Here is a 17,266-nt window from a genome sequence, read left to right as displayed (position 1 = left end):
GAAAATCGTCCCGGAATCCACGAGAAAATATGCCCGGAGTCCCCGGGAAAATCAACCCGGAGTCCGATGGAAAATCCCCCCGGAATCCCCGAGAAAATCCCCCGGAGTTCCCCTGGAAAATCCCCCCGGACTCCCCGAGAAATTCCTCCCGGAATCCCCGGGAAAATCCCCCCGGAATCCGCGAGAAAATCCCCCCGGAATCCAGGCGAAAATCCCCCAGAAATCCCCGTGAAAGCCCCCCCGGAATCCCCAAGAAAATCTCCCCGGAATCCCCGAGAAAATTCGCCCGTAATACTCGGGAAAATATGCCCGGAATCCCCTGGAAAATCCCCCGGCATCCCCTGGAAAATCCCCCCGGAATCCCCGACAAAATCCCCCCGGAATCCCCGGAAAATGCCCCCCGAATCCCCGGGATACTCACCCCGAGATCCCCGGGAAAATCCCCTGGAATTACCAGGGAAAATCCCCCCGCAATCCCAGGGAAAATCCCCCCAGAATCCCCGCGAAAATCGGCCCCGAATCCCCTGGAAAATTCCCCCGGAATCCCCGGAAAATCCCCCCGGAATCCCCGGGAAAATCCCCCCGGAATCCCCGAGAAAATCCCCCCGGAATTCCCCGGGAAAATCCCCCGGGAATCCCCGAGAAAATCCCCCCGGAATTCCTCGGGAAAATCGTCCCGGAATCCACGAGAAAATATGCCCGGAGTCCCCGGGAAAATCAACCCGGAGTCCGATGGAAAATCCCCCCGGAATCCCCGAGAAAATCCCCCGGAGTTCCCCTGGAAAATCCCCCCGGACTCCCCGAGAAATTCCTCCCGGAATCCCCGGGAAAATCCCCCCGGAATCCGCGAGAAAATCCCCCCGGAATCCAGGCGAAAATCCCCCAGAAATCCCCGTGAAAGCCCCCCCGGAATCCCCAAGAAAATCTCCCCGGAATCCCCGAGAAAATTCGCCCGTAATACTCGGGAAAATATGCCCGGAATCCCCTGGAAAATCCCCCCGGAATCCCCTGGAAAATCCCCCCGGAATCCCCGACAAAATCCCCCCGGGATCCCCGGAAAATGCCCCCCGAATCCCCGGGATACTCACCCCGAGATCCCCGGGAAAATCCCCTGGAATTACCAGGGAAAATCCCCCCGCAATCCCAGGGAAAATCCCCCCAGAATCCCCGCGAAAATCGGCCCCGAATCCCCTGGAAAATTCCCCCGGAATCCCCGGAAAATCCCCCCGGAATCCCCGGGAAAATCCCCCCGGAATCCCCGAGAAAATCCCCCCGGAATTCCCCGGGAAAATCCCCCGGGAATCCCCGAGAAAATCCCCCCGGAATCCCCGAGAAAATCCCCCCGGAATTCCTCGGGAAAATCGTCCCGGAATCCACGAGAAAATCCCCCGGAATCCCCGACAAAATCCTCCCGGAATACTCGGGAAAATCCCCCCGGAATCCCCGGGGAAATCCCCACGGAATCCCCGAGAAAACCCCCCCGAAATACTCGGGAAAATCCCCCGGGAATCCCCGAGAATATCCCCCCGGAATCCCCGGGAAAATAATCTCGGAATCCCCTAGAAAATCTCCCCGGAATCACCGAGATAATGGCCCCGGAATACCCGAGAACATCCCCCGGAATTGCCCGAGAAAATCATCCCGTAATCCCCGAGGAAATCCCCCCGGAACACTCGGGAAAATCCCCCCGGAATTCCTCGTAAAATCACCCCGGATACCCCGGGAAAATCCCTCCGGACTCCCCGAAAAATTCCCCCCGGAATACTCGGGAAAATCCCCCCGGAATCCCCGAGAAAATCCACCCGGAATCCCCTGGAAAATCCACCGGGAATTCCCCGGGAAATTCCTCGCTGAAACCCCTGGAAAATCCTCCCGGAATCCCGGAGAAAATCCCCCCGGACTCCCCGAAAAAACCCCCCCGGAATACTCGGGAAAATCCCCCCGGAATACTCCTGAAAATCCTCCCGGAATTCCCGAGAAAATCCCCCGGAATTCCCTGAGAAAATCGCCCCGGAATCCCAGTGAAAATCCCCCCGGAATCCCCGTGAAAATCCCCCCGGAATCCCCGGGAAAATCCCCCAGGAATCCCCTGGAAAATCCCCCAGGTATCCCCGATAAAATCCCCCTGGAATCCCCTGGATAATCCCCCAGGAATCCCCGAGAAAATATGCCCGGAATCCCCTGGAAAATCCCCCTGGAATCGCGGGGAAAATCCCCCCGGATTTCCCGGGAAAAATCCCCCCGGAATCCCCGATAAAATCTCCCCGGAATCCCTGAGAAAATCCCCCCGGAATCCGCGAGAAAATATGCCCAGAATCCCCGATAAAATCCCCCCGGAATCCCCGGGAATATCCCCCCGGAATCCCCCAGAAAATCCCCCCGGAATCCCCGACAAAATCCCCCCGGAATTCCCGAGAAAATCCCCCCGGAATTCCGGTCCATTTCTGTAGGAGAACAGTTTGTAAGGATAGTGCAGAAGGCACTAGTTGCCAACGAGTTACAGCTGTACTGATTAGCAAGGAGTGGAAACAGCCTTGCCTGCCCAGTGAGGCTGGTTGTTATAAAAGCGTGGGTCAGCTGGCTGCCAGTTTCACTAAGCACAGCTCCAGCTGGAGGTGCAGAGCCTGCTGCAGTGTGGGCTGGAGCCTGCTGGCTGTGCTGCGAGGAGGAAGGGACACGTGGCCGTGCAAGGGATGGACAAGGTGAGAGGATGCTGTGTGTGGGACAGACAGGCTCAGGTGGCTGGGGAAGGGACAGGCTGGGGTTTAGCCAGTCGTACAGAGGAGAGGAGGAGTCGGTGCTGTGTGGAGCTGCCTGTGAGAAAAGGAGTCAGAGTTGCCTCAAAGAAATCTGTGGAGAGAAGGCATGAAAAGTGTGTAATGAAAGACTAATGTTGGTGCCTGTCATGTCTGTCTTGATATAATTGCTACACGTTTTCTCGGAATGCTTGAATTTAGACATAAAATGAAAACTTTATTGTAAGAAAGGAATGCATTTCTCACCAAAGTGGTGTAGGGTGGGGGATCACAACTCACAGATGGCCTGGAAGCAGAACGGCCACAGGGGTTACTGTAACTGGGCCTCCAGTACCAAAGCCCCAGTGGGTTTAAAGGCTAGAGCTGGGCTGGGATTAGCACGGGCTATGCAGCTGGGCTCGTGCACAGGTCTGTCAGCACTCCTACCCGAGGACAGTCCCTCACCTAGGGAGAGGTTCTAGGCCTGGAGATGAGGCTGAGTTTGGGAAGGGTGATGAGGACATGGTTAGGGAGGGATGTAAATGCATATCAAAAGACTTAATTTTGAGGGGTGGCAAGCATTAGCTATAAAACAGTAAGTATTTACAGCTAAAGGCTGGAGGTGGGGGCTGTCTGAGGAGGACAGGACTGTTTAAGGCTGAAGTTGGAAGAGAAACCTTGGTGAAGCTTTTGCGTTAGAAACGGCCTCACCTGCCAAATCAGATTTTTGTCTTCAGGATTGCATGAGTGAGGATGCCACAGCCAAGGAAAAGGTTCAGGTTTGGGAGGCAAAGGCGAGTTAGGCAGGGCTGCAGGGCTGGGGCTTGGCTGTTTCCATACTGCTCAGGGCAGCAAAGGGTAGCTGGCTCACTGGGCCTTGGATCTAGAACTCTTTCTGGAACAAGGTGGAGAGCTGAGGTTCATGCAAGGGGCCAGGAATTCTTTGTCTGACTGGAAAATGCCAGAGGGGCAGTGTGTGACTCGGATAGGATGATATGTTCGTCTGGCGAGAGTCACAAAAGAATATTTTGGTTTACTGATAACTGGGCAGCTCAGAAGTTACTACTTGACTTAGTTGCTGCTCCCATCTGTTGCACACATAAACAGAGCAAAGCAGACGAATTCTCTCGGAGCCTGAGGTCTTTGACTGGCCCTCCAAAAATGCTGCCCGCTAAAAAACAGACGTGGGGGAGGAAAGTTGTCAGATACAATAGAGCAAGAAAAGGCCACGGGCTTCGAAGTGCCCTCCAGCAGACCATGGAAGTGACGTGTCTGGAAGTGAAACCAGCAGTCTGCTTCCCCAGCCTCCTGGAAGCCTCTAACAGCTACACAGGCAGTGAGGGGAGAGAACAATTCAACCTAAAAATAATTCTCAGTAGCGTTCTGCACTGCTGTTAAAAATACTGCAACCAGGGAATGTGGTGTGGTGATAACTATTAGGCCTGTAAGTCTGGTAACTGGGGCTTTTAGCTCAAACATCTCGGTATGGCTACTTTGAGCCTTGTAAAAGCTGCGTTAAGTCCAATTTCTTGGGTAGTTCTACTAGCTCTAGCCTTGCTTTTCATCCCCTCAGTAACAAAGCAGCTCCCTCTCGAGAATGTTATTTACTTTCCATATGATGTGCCTACCAATTTCTGGAATTGCAAATGTCTTTGGATACATGCGTAAATTTAAGTTTCAAGAAAGCTGTCAAGCTAAAACAAAGGCTTGCCATAATGCAGAAGAAAATGTTTTATGGAAGAACTGAGAGGTCCCTACCTGGGCATAGAATTTGCTATACTAAGGTGTGTTCCAAACGGATCTGCCATCTAAACAAGCAGAAAAATAGTTGGAATGTAGTGAGTTCAATTTAACTATTGCTAGAAATAGGAATTATTAGCAGAGCTTGGAGCATGATATCACTAGCAGCAGTAAGACGCTTTTAGCTTGCTTCTCATCAATTACTTGTAAAAAGCATTTGTACCTAGTGTGTAGCAATTAATATTTCCCCATTTTCTTCCCCCCCGCCCCCCAGTCTCAGGTACTCCTTTTATTTTACCCTTTTCTGTCTTGTAACATCACCTTCCTTTATTTTATTCTATCTTCTGTTCTCAGAACATCGCAGCATCCTCTGTCAATGTGAAAGCATTTGTTCATCCTGTCTTGGAATGGCTGTCAATGTTGCCCTCTTCTGGATCACTTTTTTTTTTTTTTTTTTTTTTTTTTAACAATATGTTGCTAAATGTCAGGAAAATTAATCCACAAACACCAGCGGTTTATGTCCAAAAAGGAAACAGAGGAGTCCTTTTTGCTTTATTCGAATAAAGGGAGAGGCCATGGGACATTCCCCTGGGATCTCTCAAATTTTTGGAGGACGCAGCCTCCTTTTTATCCTATTTTCCCGGCCGCATTTCCCTCTCTCTTTTCCCATTGGCTGAGGTACTTGAGAGGCACAGACTTCCCGGAACGCCTGATACCTGAAATTCCCCTCTAATGTATAACCCTCCCTTTTAATTTTTAATTCTTATAGAATTCATAGTTTCCCCCCGTTGCTTCTTTCATCTTTCGATATCCAATTTCATTTATCAGCAGCCCCGCAGTTTGTTTGTAAAGGCAACTATCTCTTTCCATTCATCAATCAGTGGAATCCATCCCATTGTTTCTTTTATCTCTCAGTGCTAGCCTTATCTACAGGCTGATCCACAGCTCATTTGTAAAGACAAATTCAACATTCCTCTCAGCTAATAAATGAGAAGTTAGCTGAAAAAAGTAAAAACTGGATTTTTTTTCTGGTGTGTGTCGGACAATACAGTGGAGAGAATTTGCGGGAGGATGATCGAGGATATCCTATTATAATATCGTTCTCGGACATTTTACTATTTTAGATCATCAGTTGTATTCTGAAAGAAATCTATTTTAATGATATGTGTACGTTTGCACGAAGTTATAGTTAAATATAGCTTGCGGCTGGGCTCTTTAATGACTAGGGGTATTTTTGGTTTTAATTCAATATTTTATGCTTGTGGTGTGTAGTGTGCTGATTTATTTTTTTAATGTTATTTACTACGTGCGCTTTTGTTTTTGAGTGAAGGTAACTTTCTGGATGGTTTTGTATTTGAGGCAGAATGAATTGAAGTAGGTTTTTAAAACTGATTTTTCATATGTACGATGGGGAGTTTAGTAGGGGCAGCTCTGATGGTGGGGGCTTGGTTGTTAATTTTATCAGACGGCTTTTGTTAGATACAGCTTTTAATTCTGGAAAGTTTTTTTTTCTAATGTCGTGCTTTGAAGGTGGTTTTCGAGGATGTATGGTATAGCTTTATTTTGTTTGTAGATGGTGTATGATAAGGGCTATGGTCTATTTATCTAATGCCATGTTTTTTCATTCAGGTGTTGATAAGGGAGTTCTTGAATGGCGTTTTGTGTTGTTTTTGTTTTTGGTGGGGCGTTGTTTTTAAAGGATACCTTGATAAGGTTTGCCGATGGCGTTCTAGCCTGTAGCATAAGGCATAGGGTAGTTTTTGAATTATTTTGTGGTGGCTTTGATTCTTGCCAGTATGTAGTGTTTGTTTGAGGTAATGCTGTGTAGCTAATTTCTGTTTTCTTATTAATATTAGAATTGGAGTGTTGTAGTATATGGGCTGTTATTATATCCTAGGGGTTCTATTTATTTGGTTTGATTGTTTTCTAGTTATGGATAATTTTTCTCAAAAAACCATTTTCAGAATTTCAGGCGTGACACAAAAGAACACTCAGATTGCTGGAAGGGAAACGTGTGCCCAGATTGTCTCGAAGCAGTGCTGCTGTCGGTTCTCGTTCAGTTGTGTCTTCTGAAAATGAGACTGTTGTATTCATTGCGCTGTGCTAAACACTTGTCATTCTCCCAATGCCAGGAAACAGATGAAGCTTGAAGAAAGAGGAAGGAATTTGGAAGCGTACAAACAAGCTGAGAAGAGGTTCAGAGATCAGGGTGCTCACTGGCAGCAGGGGCTGGGGGTTAGGGCTGAGCAGGAGCAAAGCCGGAGCACATCAACCTCACCTCGTGTTTTCTCGGGGGCTTTATGGCCCTGGCAAGAGAGAGATGTTCACTGATGAGTCCCAGGCCGAGCCGTGAGCACAGCATGTTGTGTTGGAGCTGGGGGTTTTTTTTGAGACGTTCAGCAGCCACACTCTCTAGTCAAGAGTCCTGAGGTTTGTTGCTGCTCCACTTTCATCCTCATATCCAGCTTCCAGCCCTTTTCTTCTCTCTGTCCAGTGTGTCTTTTGTGTTCCTTTCTTGTCCTGTGTGCTCCCCATCCCATTCCCGTTCCCTACGGAGGGGGAGGGTGTGGAGACTGGGGGCTCCGACGTGGTTTGGGGCACCCCAAGGTCCCTGGGAAAGGGAGCCGGGCTGCGCTGGAGGAGCAGGTGAGTCGGGCATGGGGGGGGGGGGGGGGGGGGGGGTCATGCTGGGTGCCAGAACATTGACAGGGAGGGGTGGGTGTAGAATGCATGAAAAACAGAACCATAAAAAATACCTAAATATAGTCTAAAAGGAATGTTTAAATGCTTTTTATTTGGGTAGAGGCACGGTTTTTATAGCTAATATAAAAATAAAATATAAAGAATAGAAATAGATTGGTATACATGTAAAATATAATGAAATATAAGTAGCAAATATCTATGAAAAATCTAGTGTATAACAGAAATAATGCAAATATAAGAATATGTATAAATATAAAATAGAGCTATGAGAATGGTAATAAGAATGGGGTAAAACATCAGTGAGAAATGGAAAAAAAACACATGAAAAATGGTGGGAAAATCAGTGAGAAATGGAGAAAAATCAGTGAAAAATGGGGGGGGAATCTTTGAAAAATGGGGAAAAAAAACAGTGAGAAATGGGGGGAAAAAAATCCATGAAAAATGGGGGAATAAATCAGTGAGAAACGGGGAAAAGTGGGGGAAAAAATAATTGAGAAATGGGGAAAAAAATCAGTGATATATGGGGAGAAAATCAGTGATTAATGGGCGGAAAAATGCATGAAAAATGGAAGGAAAAATTCAGAGAGAAATGGGGGCAAATATCAGTGATAAATGGGGGAAAAATGCATGGAAAATGGGGGGAAAATTCAGAGAGAAATGGGGGCAAAAATCAGTGAGCAATGGGGGGGAAAATCGGGAAATATCCACGGAAAAATGGGGGGAAAAAAATCAGTGAGAAATGGGGGAAAAAATCAGTGAGAAATGGGGGAAACATCATGGTGAAATGGGGAAAAAAAATCTTTGATAAATTGGGGAAACAAATCATTGAGAAATGTGGGAAAAAAATCAGTGAGAAATGGGGAAAATATGGGAAAAAATCCACGAAAATTGCGGGAAAAAATGCATGAAAAATTGGGGAAAAATCAGTAAGAAATGGGGGAAAAAATCCATGAAAAATGGCGGGAAAAATCAGATCGGCGATCGATAGCTAATGCGTGCCTATGGATTAGATCGGCGATCGATTGATCGCGCCTGCCGATCGATTAGATCGGCGATCGATTGCTAATGCCTGCCGATCGATTAGATCGGCGATCGATTGATCGCGCCTGCCGATCGATTAGATCGGCGATCGATTGATCGCGCCTGCCGATCGATTCGATCGGCGCTCGATTGCTAATGGCTGCCGATCGATTAGATCGGCGATCGATTGATCGCGCCTGCCGATCGATTATATCGGCGATCGATTGCTAATGCCTGCCGATCGATTAGATCGGCGATCGATTGATCGCGACTGCCGATCGATTATATCGGCGATCGATTGCTAATGCCTGCCGATCGATTCGATCGGCGATCGATTGATCGCGCCTGCCGATCGATTAGATCGGCGATCGATTGCTAATGCCTGCCGATCGATTAGATCGGCGATCGATTGATCGCGCCTGCCGATCGATTCGATCGGCGATCGATTGATCGCGCCTGCCGATCGATTAGATCGGCGATCGATTGCTAATGCCTGCCGATCGATTAGATCGGCGATCGATTGATCGCGCCTGCCGATCGATTCGATCGGCGATCGATTGCTAATACCTGCCGATCGATTAGATCGGCGATCGATTGCCAATGCCTGCCGATCGATTAGATCGGCGATCGATTGATCGCGCCTGCCGATCGATTAGATCGGCGATCGATTGATCGCGCCTGCCGATCGATTAGATCGGCGATCGATTGCTAATGCCTGCCGATCGATTAGATCGGCGATCGATTGATCGCGCCTGCCGATCGATTCGATCGGCGATCGATTGATCGCGCCTGCCGATCGATTAGATCGGCGATCGATTGCTAATGCCTGCCGATCGATTAGATCGGCGATCGATTGATCGCGCCTGCCGATCGATTCGATCGGCGCTCGATTGCTAATGGCTGCCGATCGATTAGATCGGCGATCGATTGATCGCGCCTGCCGATCGATTATATCGGCGATCGATTGATCGCGCCTGCCGATCGATTCGATCGGCGCTCGATTGCTAATGGCTGCCGATCGATTAGATCGGCGATCGATTGATCGCGCCTGCCGATCGATTATATCGGCGATCGATTGATCGCGCCTGCCGATCGATTATATCGGCGATCGATTGATCGCGCCTGCCGATCGATTATATCGGCGATCGATTGATCGCGCCTGCCGATCGATTAGATCGGCGATCGATTGCTAATGCCTGCCGATCGATTAGATTGGCGATCGATTGATCGCGCCTGCCGATCGATTAGATCGGCGATCGATTGCTAATGCCTGCCGATCGATTAGATCGGCGATCGATTGATCGCGCCTGCCGATCGATTAGATCGGCGATCGATTGCTAATGCCTGCCGATCGATTAGATCGGCGATCGATTGCCAATGCCTGCCGATCGATTAGATCGGCGATCGATTGCCAATGCCTGCCGATCGATCGTGCCTGCCGATCGATTACATCGGCGATCGATTGATCGCGCCTGCCGATCGATTAGATCGGCGATCGATTGCTAATGCCTGCCGATCGATTCGATCGGCGATCGATTGCCAATGCCTGCCGATCGATTATATCGGCGATCGATTGATCGTGCCTGCCGATCGATTAGCTCGGCGATCGATTGCCAATGCCTGCCGATCGATTAGCTCGGCGATCGATTGCCAATGCCTGCCGATCGATTAGATCGGCGATCGATTGCCAATGCCTGCCGATCGATTAGATCGGCGGTCGATTGCCAATGCCTGCCGATCGATTGCTAATGCACACTATTTGCACACTCCTTGCACACCCTTTGCACTCATACAGAGGCAGGAGGTTTCTCAGTTCTGGTCGGGGTTTTTTGGGGCGTTCATTCCGGGGGATTTCCTCAAGGATTGGGACACTCCTTGATTCCATCCCTTGCCTGTCTCCCAAGCGCCACCCTGTGGGCAGAGCGCGGTACTGCGCGCCTGCCTCTCCCAAGATGGCGGCTCGGGTGTCGCTCCCCGACCTTCTAACTCTGGCTGCAAAAGGAGGGTGGCACAGCAAGGAGCCCGCTCGCTCTAGTGGGATGCCTGCGCACGACGCCGACACCGATCCCACGGGTGCGATTTTCGGCGGCGTTTCCAATCGTGCGGACATCTCCTTCAGCCCGCTTCGGCCCGGGGAAGAGGGGCGGGGCCGCCAGCGATGGTCCCGGCGCAGCCCGGGCAGGCTCGGGGCGGAGCCGGGGCTTGGCGAGGCGGGGCACGGAGGTCCCGGGGACGGGACCGGGCGGGGCCGGGGCGGTGCTTTAGGGGCGGTCCCCAGTGGTCCCAGGCGGCACCGGGGGCGGGGCCGGGTGATCCCGGAGCGGTACCGAGCTGTGCTGGGGACGGTGCTGCAGGGGCGGTGCCGGGCCCGCCTCAGGGTGATTGAATGCCCAGAAATCGCCTCCTCTGCCCCGTGCTCACACTGAGCTGCGGGCTGCAGCGTGCTGTCGGAGCTCCGCACACAGCACGGATTTGGGCTTCCCCTCCTCTCAAACCCTCTCCCCCTTCTTCCTCCTCCTCATCTTCCTCTTTTTCCTCTCCCTCCGCCTCGCCCCCCTCCCCGGGCCCCTGACTCCCCCCGGGATCCCCTCCTCCGGAGGCGGCCCTTCCGAACCGACCCCCCCTCCAAGCCCCGGAGCCCGAGACCATTAAGGTAAGCTTTTGAATTGAAATATCAGGATATTCGCTCTATCCCACTGGCCTGAAATTTCAGGATTGTACGATTTTTTTCTTGAAGCAGTTACCTTTGCTGCAGGATTGTGTGGTCACCAGTCTCCTTTCCTGTGACTCTTGTTGAAATTTGCTGTCAGATAACCGGCTAGTAACGAAATATTTGACAGAAATCAATGCTGTGAACGGACTTCACTGCAGCAGTTGATGAAAGAGCAAAGAAAATGTCTGTCGTGTTTACGCACCCCCCCGAGGCTGAATGAATTCTGATACTGTAATAAATCAGTGCAGTTGGTGCCTGCAAAGGTCTTGACATTGATCAAGAAGATATTGCTTTGGATTTTTACTTTTTATCAGCGTTTCTTTAATCTGTACTTCAGCACTCTAGCCTTTCATAAGTCTTCTCCGGTTTCCTCTGGCCCTGCAGAGTAGTCCTCTCTGTTATTGTCTGATACCAGCTTTGATGCAAGGAGTACTTTTTGTCTTGAAAATTAGCATCCCCCTCTGCATATTTAAATTAGTTATTTGACTTTTGAGAAAAAGCTGGTCAGCTCGAAGTCCACCAGACACCAGAGGCCGCTGTTTTTAGCACCTTATTCAAAGAGGACATCCTTTAGTTACCTAAGTAGGGGTAGAGATTTACCCCTAGGAATAAGGAATAAATGCAACCAGACTGTCCTGCCAAGAAAAAAATCCAGTTACAGTGACTGAATTCGGGTTTAGTGGCCCTTGATCCTTGCAAGGGATTAAAGGCAGGTTCACTTGGTCTCCCAGCAATGAATGTCTCAACCGAAAGCTGCTCAAAATGTGCCGTTTTTCTGATGGTTTTGGATTCTTTTGCCAGGTGGGAACATGGACTGCTTGACTTGTTCCTGTGTCCACTTTCCACTTCAGTCCTTTGCATTTTCTCTGAAGGGAAAGCAGGAACAGGGAAGTTGGGGCAGTTCCGTCAGCAGAAAGGCTGCTAAGAATAGATGGTAAGGACTTACTTTTCTGCACAGTGCCATGTAACTGAAGGCTCGTTTTTGGATTTCACATTCTGTTCCTGCCTGGTTTTGTGAGAGCTGCAGGTGCATTTCTGTTTCCAGACCCTGCCAAAAATAGTCGCTTATATTATAATGAATCCTTTTTCCTTCATGTTTTCTTGCTTTAAATGAATTCCCCTGTCAGATTGATGTGAGCAGCAGTTGTTTTTAGAGCTGCTGGTGTTGTACACGGAGTAACTGTAGAACAAATGAGTTGTGATGGCTTCCTTGTATTTGATGTGTGGAGAGGAGCAAAGGCACAGATTCATCCTGTGTAATTGCAGTCGTCCAACGTAGGTGCCAGGGTCGGGAAGCTGGGCAAGGTTTCCTCTCTTGCTGGGCCTTAGGGGGAGGGAGCTGAACCCTGGTGTCACTCGGATTCCTTCCTCTTCTCCCTCCTCCTTTCTTGCTTGTAGAGCTGGAGCTCGGGGTCACCGAGTTTGGGTGCTCGCAGTCAGGGCCTGAATTTGGAGAGCAGGAAAGCGGGGGGAAGTTTCTAGGCACGTCAAAGCCTGTCTCTAGGGTGTGGGACTTGTTGGTCTTCCTCACCACCCCCAGCAACTTGCACTTCTCTCTGGACCTTGCTGTGGTCACAGCCCACTGCTCATTTATGTGACTGTTCATCCCTCTGCCTGATTGCTTTAAGTACAAGTAGCCTGATTCAGGTTTAATTTAGCAATGATTTTCCTCTGTTTCATCGGTAGTTTTCTAAAACTCCCCTACAGGCTATTTTGAAGGTGCTTTTTTCTTTTTTTTTTAACTGCCTGTAATGATAGAAAGCTGTACGGCCCTCTGAAAGCAGTATAACCTGCTTTCCAGAAATTACAGAAGTAGGATTTTTATTGTCCACTATGCAGCTGAAGTCCCCCTAGTGAGCCTCTTGAACTGAGGGTGAGGAGAGCGGCAGATACGACTCCTCATCAACCTGCTCTTCTTTTCGTTCCTAAAAGAAGGAAGCATGAAGGTAACTATAGAAAAAGATCTGCATCCCTCGGGGTTTTGTATTTTAGGTGTTTTGAGGTTTATTTACACACCTCCTCCTTTGTTTCCTGGACAGGTTTTACGTGACAGTGGAGCGTTTGAGGACACGTGGAAGGAGCTTTCAATTTGGCTGGAGCACTTGGATAATACAAAAGAAGACCAGAAGGAAGCAGTGATTCAGTTTTTGGAAAAGGTAACGGTGTTCAAATCAGCTGGATAAAAAAATGCAAAGAATAGTGTTAGTGGAAACTGGAGGTCTTGTTGCTATTGTTGAGAAACCTGTCAAAGACCAGCGAATGAATTCTGAGAAAAGCCTTGTTTGGGATTCTTTATACGGAGGTGGCATCCTTCTTGTGTTCAGTGGGAGGGCAGCCAAATGATTTGTAGGAAAATGAAATCCAAAAAGATCAGCTGTTATTACAGCATTGTCGGTGTAAGGGTAGAGTGGTGTAGGTGTGGGTAGCTTTGATCTCCTCTTTAGGTGCCAACATTATCAGAGCTCAGTAGATGGTGGTCCTTGACAAGGAAAGGTGACACTTGCTGTTTACTCTTCAGGATGTTGAATGCCCAGTGCTTTGCCTCCACTGTGGTCTGCCCAGGTACTCGGTGTGTGGTCGCAATCTAGGTGCCAAGTTGTGGTGGGTTTTTGTTTTTCCATCAGTGTGGCCTGTAGAGCAGGAACTGTAGACAGAATCCTGCAGAAGTGCTATGGAAGTTGTCCTCATAAAAGCTGCCCAGCTTTCAGCACGTGGTCGTTCTCAGTACCGTGTGGTTCCCCTGCACTTGCCAGCCAGCAGGTGCACTTACCTTTCTCCCCACCTTTGCTGACAGATCCTGCTGAAGCTGGTGGCCAACCCCTGTCCCTACACTGACAAGGCAGCAGACCTGGTTCAGGCAGCCAGCACGCTCCAGGTGGCTCTGTTTAAACAGGACTCTGATAACATCAGCATCCCCGTCTCTCACATTGATGGTATGTGGTAACCTGTCAACATCCCAACTCCATGACTTGGGGATACACTTTCTAGCCCTAATCAGCAAACTGGGGATGGATAACTCTGGCAATCCTGTTAAGTAAGGGCCCTCCAGGATTCAGCTCTCCACGTGTTCTTGGTATCAGAAGTCGAAGTGGAATTGCCAAGTTGCCGCTTTACCTCTGAAAGTAATTTCTGCCGTGGTTGTGCCACTTGAACGGTATTTGAAATCTCTCTTCATGCTCTTGCAGCAGCGTTTTTGAACTCAAATGGAAATCTAGCCCTTCTGCTTGGGACTGTTGACAGAGTCATGGAATCCCAGAGTGGTTTGGCCGGCAAGGCTCCTTAAATCTCATCCAGTTCCAGCCCTGCCATGAACAGGGACACCTTTCAGTAGCCCGGGCTGCTCCAAGCCCCAGTGTCCAGCCTGGCTTTGGACACATCCAGGGATCCAGGAGCAGCCACAGCTGCTCCGTGCTGGACAGCAGCATTGAAAGGCAGAGTGAAGGTTCAGCTGTAATTTAGGGGTTGCACTTAACGTTGTATTGTGTGACAAATGTGGCTTTCATACTTTTTTTTAATTTTTTTTTTTTTTTTATTAAAAAGAATTAAAAAGATGCCTTGTATTCCTGGAGTGTTGCATTCTACGTCTGTTGTTTTTCCTGTTAGTCTGGATTCTTGCTTTGATGTTTTTCTTCACTTATTAGATGTCCTGGATATGGTGGATGTCCTGATCGAGGACAGTGATGGCTTTGATGAAGAAGTTGGGTTCTCTTTAAATGAAGACGTGATCATTTCCCTTCAGTGCTGTTGTCCCTGCTGCATTAGAAGCCAGGAATGAACAAGTCCACGTGGGCCTGGATGCTGATCCCTCTTGCTGGTCCATGACAGCATGTGACAGGTGAGATTTCCAGGTGTCTGATTTAGCAGGAAACTGGTTTGTTCCTTCTTGTGAGGAGGCTCATTGGCTTTGCATGGGCAAAGCCACTCCACGTTTTCCATCTAGGAACAGAGCTGGGGAGCTGTTTGAAAACAGAGTCCCAGAGGTAAACAGCTTGGCTCAGTATTTCTGTGTGGAAATAGAAGAATATCTGTGTCTTCTGATTTTTCTCTCGTCTTTCTTCCACAGGTGTTTTTGTATTCCTGACTTGGGTTTCCATCGGGGACACGTGGCTTGGAGCTCAGGAGCCGGATCTGTTCCTTGCCCACGGCAGATTGGTCTGCACTAGTGCAGGTGACGAATTACAGGATGGCTTGGGAACTCGGAAACAAGGAGAAGCAAGTCTTATGTGTCTTTGCAAAAAGTTTTGGCTACCACAGGGCATTAATTCAGGGAGTTAAGACTTCATCTTTAACGTTCTGTGCTCTGCCAGCATCACTGCGAGCCCTGAAAGCCTCCTGAGCTGTTCTCATACAGACCTATCTTGTTTGGTCAAAAAAAAATCTTAGTTTAGTTTCGTCCAAGAAATGTTACTACTCTGTGCGAGCTCATGGGGAAGCTTTTATTTGGCATCTCTCAGTGGGACATTGAAAGTCCAACTTCCCATTTCTTGAACAGTCTGAGAGGCAGTATTACTTTCTATCATTTTTATCACAGGCATTTTAAACTTTTTGAGGAACCGGCAGGACTGTTTGTGCGGAGGCGTGCGGTTCACAGCCATCCTCTGTCCAACGTAGGATGGGAAAAAAAGGCTGGAGAGCTTCCTACAAGGGGCTGTAAGTGCAAATGACCAGGAGCCCGGGGTTTAGTCATGATGATTTAGTATTTCTTTAAAGACTCTGATTGATTTCATGATGCCAAAACCAGTATGAATAGAAGACTGAAGTCAGGAATCACGATGGTCTCCTTGGGTTTAAAAAGCTTTAATGGTGTTTCAAGACATTTGTATGAGACCTGGTTTGTTTTTTCTTACCCTTTTATTCAATCAAAAAAAAAAAAAAAAAAAAAAAGCAAGCCTTGATCCATCACTGCTGCTGTGATGTGTGACAAATGCCTGTCCTCCCTCCACGTGGAACAGGTGAGAGGTGGAACTGAAGCCCAAAGAGTTTTCTGCCCACTGATAACATGTGAGTCATATTGGGAATTCTCTGCAGAATGGCAACAGTTGTTCTTGAATGTGGCCATGAGGGGAGTGGAACATGGCAGCCCGGGTCTGAGAAGGTGCAGTGCCAGAAGGAGAAGCTTTGAAATGTTAAATCAGGATTGATTCAGGTGACTCGCGACCGCGTGCTGTGCCCAGGTCCCTGGTAGAAATACTGTGCAGGGAAAAGCCAGAGCTGCCTGTGCTATGAGCTGAATTTTTTATTGGGGGGGGGGGGGGGGGGGGGGCGGTGTGTGAAATAAGAATGAGGTGCAAATGAGGGAATTGCTTGTGTGTGTGAATATTCTTGTCCTAAAGGAGCGCTGCCCGGTGCTCCTCCCTTCCTGTGCCCCTCTCCTGGTGAGCCTCTGTCCTGCTGGCCGTGCCTCTCTGTCTCCGTGCCTTTGCTGCTCCTTGCCCGTCTTTGCCCGCCCCGCACGGGCTGTGCTCGCTTCCTCTCTGGCTCCTGGGTTCCCTCTTTGTCATGGTACCCCTCAGTCCTTGCTGTGTGTTTGGCACTCTCTGTCTTTTCTCCGTCCTTCTCTGTGCCTCTGTGGTGCTCCCTGTGCCGTTGTTTCCCGTGGGATCCTTGTGTCCCGGTCACTGTCTGTCCTAGGGTGATGTTATGGTGTTTCTATCTCCAATCATGTGTCCTGATTATGTTTGGTATTATGTCCTGTGCTTCCAGGACTGACTCTGAGAGTGAAGCTTTGTTTTGTCTTGTTATCAGCCGGCTCACCTCCCCCATGGTCTATGTTTAGGAGAGGTTTTAGCTCGGTTTGCTTGCTTGCCTGCTTGCCTGCTTGCTTGCCTGCTTGCTCGCTTCTGCCTCTTTTTCTTTCCTTCGCTTTGCCCTTGCTTTTTTCTTATTAGTTAGTTCAGCTAGGCAGTCCAACTTTTTCCCTGGACTGTTTTCTCTTCCACCCCGTCCCCTCCCTCTCCTGGATACCATCTGAACCTGTTCCGGACGGGGACCTGGGAAACCCCAAGAAACACCGGGAGTCTACACTCTGTCACCTGCAGCAGCCATTCCCAAGCGCCAGAGACTGATAACTGGGCGACCACTCGCCAGAGAGACTGAACTCGTCATCCCTTCAGAACGGTGAAAGAGTTTTTTGTCAGCTGGTGTTGTCTTTTTTCCCTGTGCTGGGGAGTGTCTTGCTTGTTAAATAAAGAGGTTTTTTTCTCCCACTCTTCTCCGAGGAAAGTCTTCCCGAACCCGGTGGGGTGGGGGGGAGGAGTCGTGGGGTTTGCTGTCTGGGGGCTCCTTCTGGAGGTTTTCCCCCAAATTTGCCCAAAACCAGGACACTGTCCCTGTTCATTTTTAATCCCTCCCTCTT

At 49.2% G+C, this 17,266-nt stretch overlaps 1 protein-coding gene across 4 annotated transcripts; it reads left to right on the top strand.

The window, feature by feature from the left end:
- Positions 1–10,459: 10,459 nt before the first annotated feature.
- Positions 10,460–15,795, top strand: LOC148225019 (nucleolar pre-ribosomal-associated protein 1-like). 4 transcript variants are annotated; one of them, XM_088170385.1, is made up of 6 exons: positions 10,475–10,851; positions 12,751–12,857; positions 12,951–13,067; positions 13,706–13,844; positions 14,553–14,746; positions 14,975–15,795. In XM_088170385.1, exons 2-5 carry the CDS (start codon positions 12,852–12,854, stop codon positions 14,684–14,686), a joined length of 396 nt encoding a protein of 131 aa, XP_088026511.1. In that variant the 5' UTR covers positions 10,475–10,851; positions 12,751–12,851; the 3' UTR covers positions 14,687–14,746; positions 14,975–15,795. The 4 variants fall into 4 exon arrangements, 3 of the variants coding, with proteins under 3 accessions (XP_088026511.1, XP_088026616.1, XP_088026565.1); XM_088170490.1 differs by lacking the exon at positions 10,475–10,851 and adding an exon at positions 11,718–11,845; XR_015805626.1 differs by lacking the exon at positions 12,751–12,857 and having other exon boundaries at positions 10,460–10,851.
- The last annotated feature ends 1,471 nt before the right edge of the window (positions 15,796–17,266 follow it).

The sequence above is a fragment of the Sturnus vulgaris genome, chromosome 1 (assembly GCF_052056855.1).
Source record: "Sturnus vulgaris isolate bStuVul1 chromosome 1, bStuVul1.hap1, whole genome shotgun sequence".
NCBI classification, from domain to species: Eukaryota; Metazoa; Chordata; class Aves; order Passeriformes; family Sturnidae; genus Sturnus; species Sturnus vulgaris.
The sequence above is the reverse complement of the archived record's forward strand: the minus strand, read 5'-3'. Positions and strand labels throughout refer to the sequence as shown.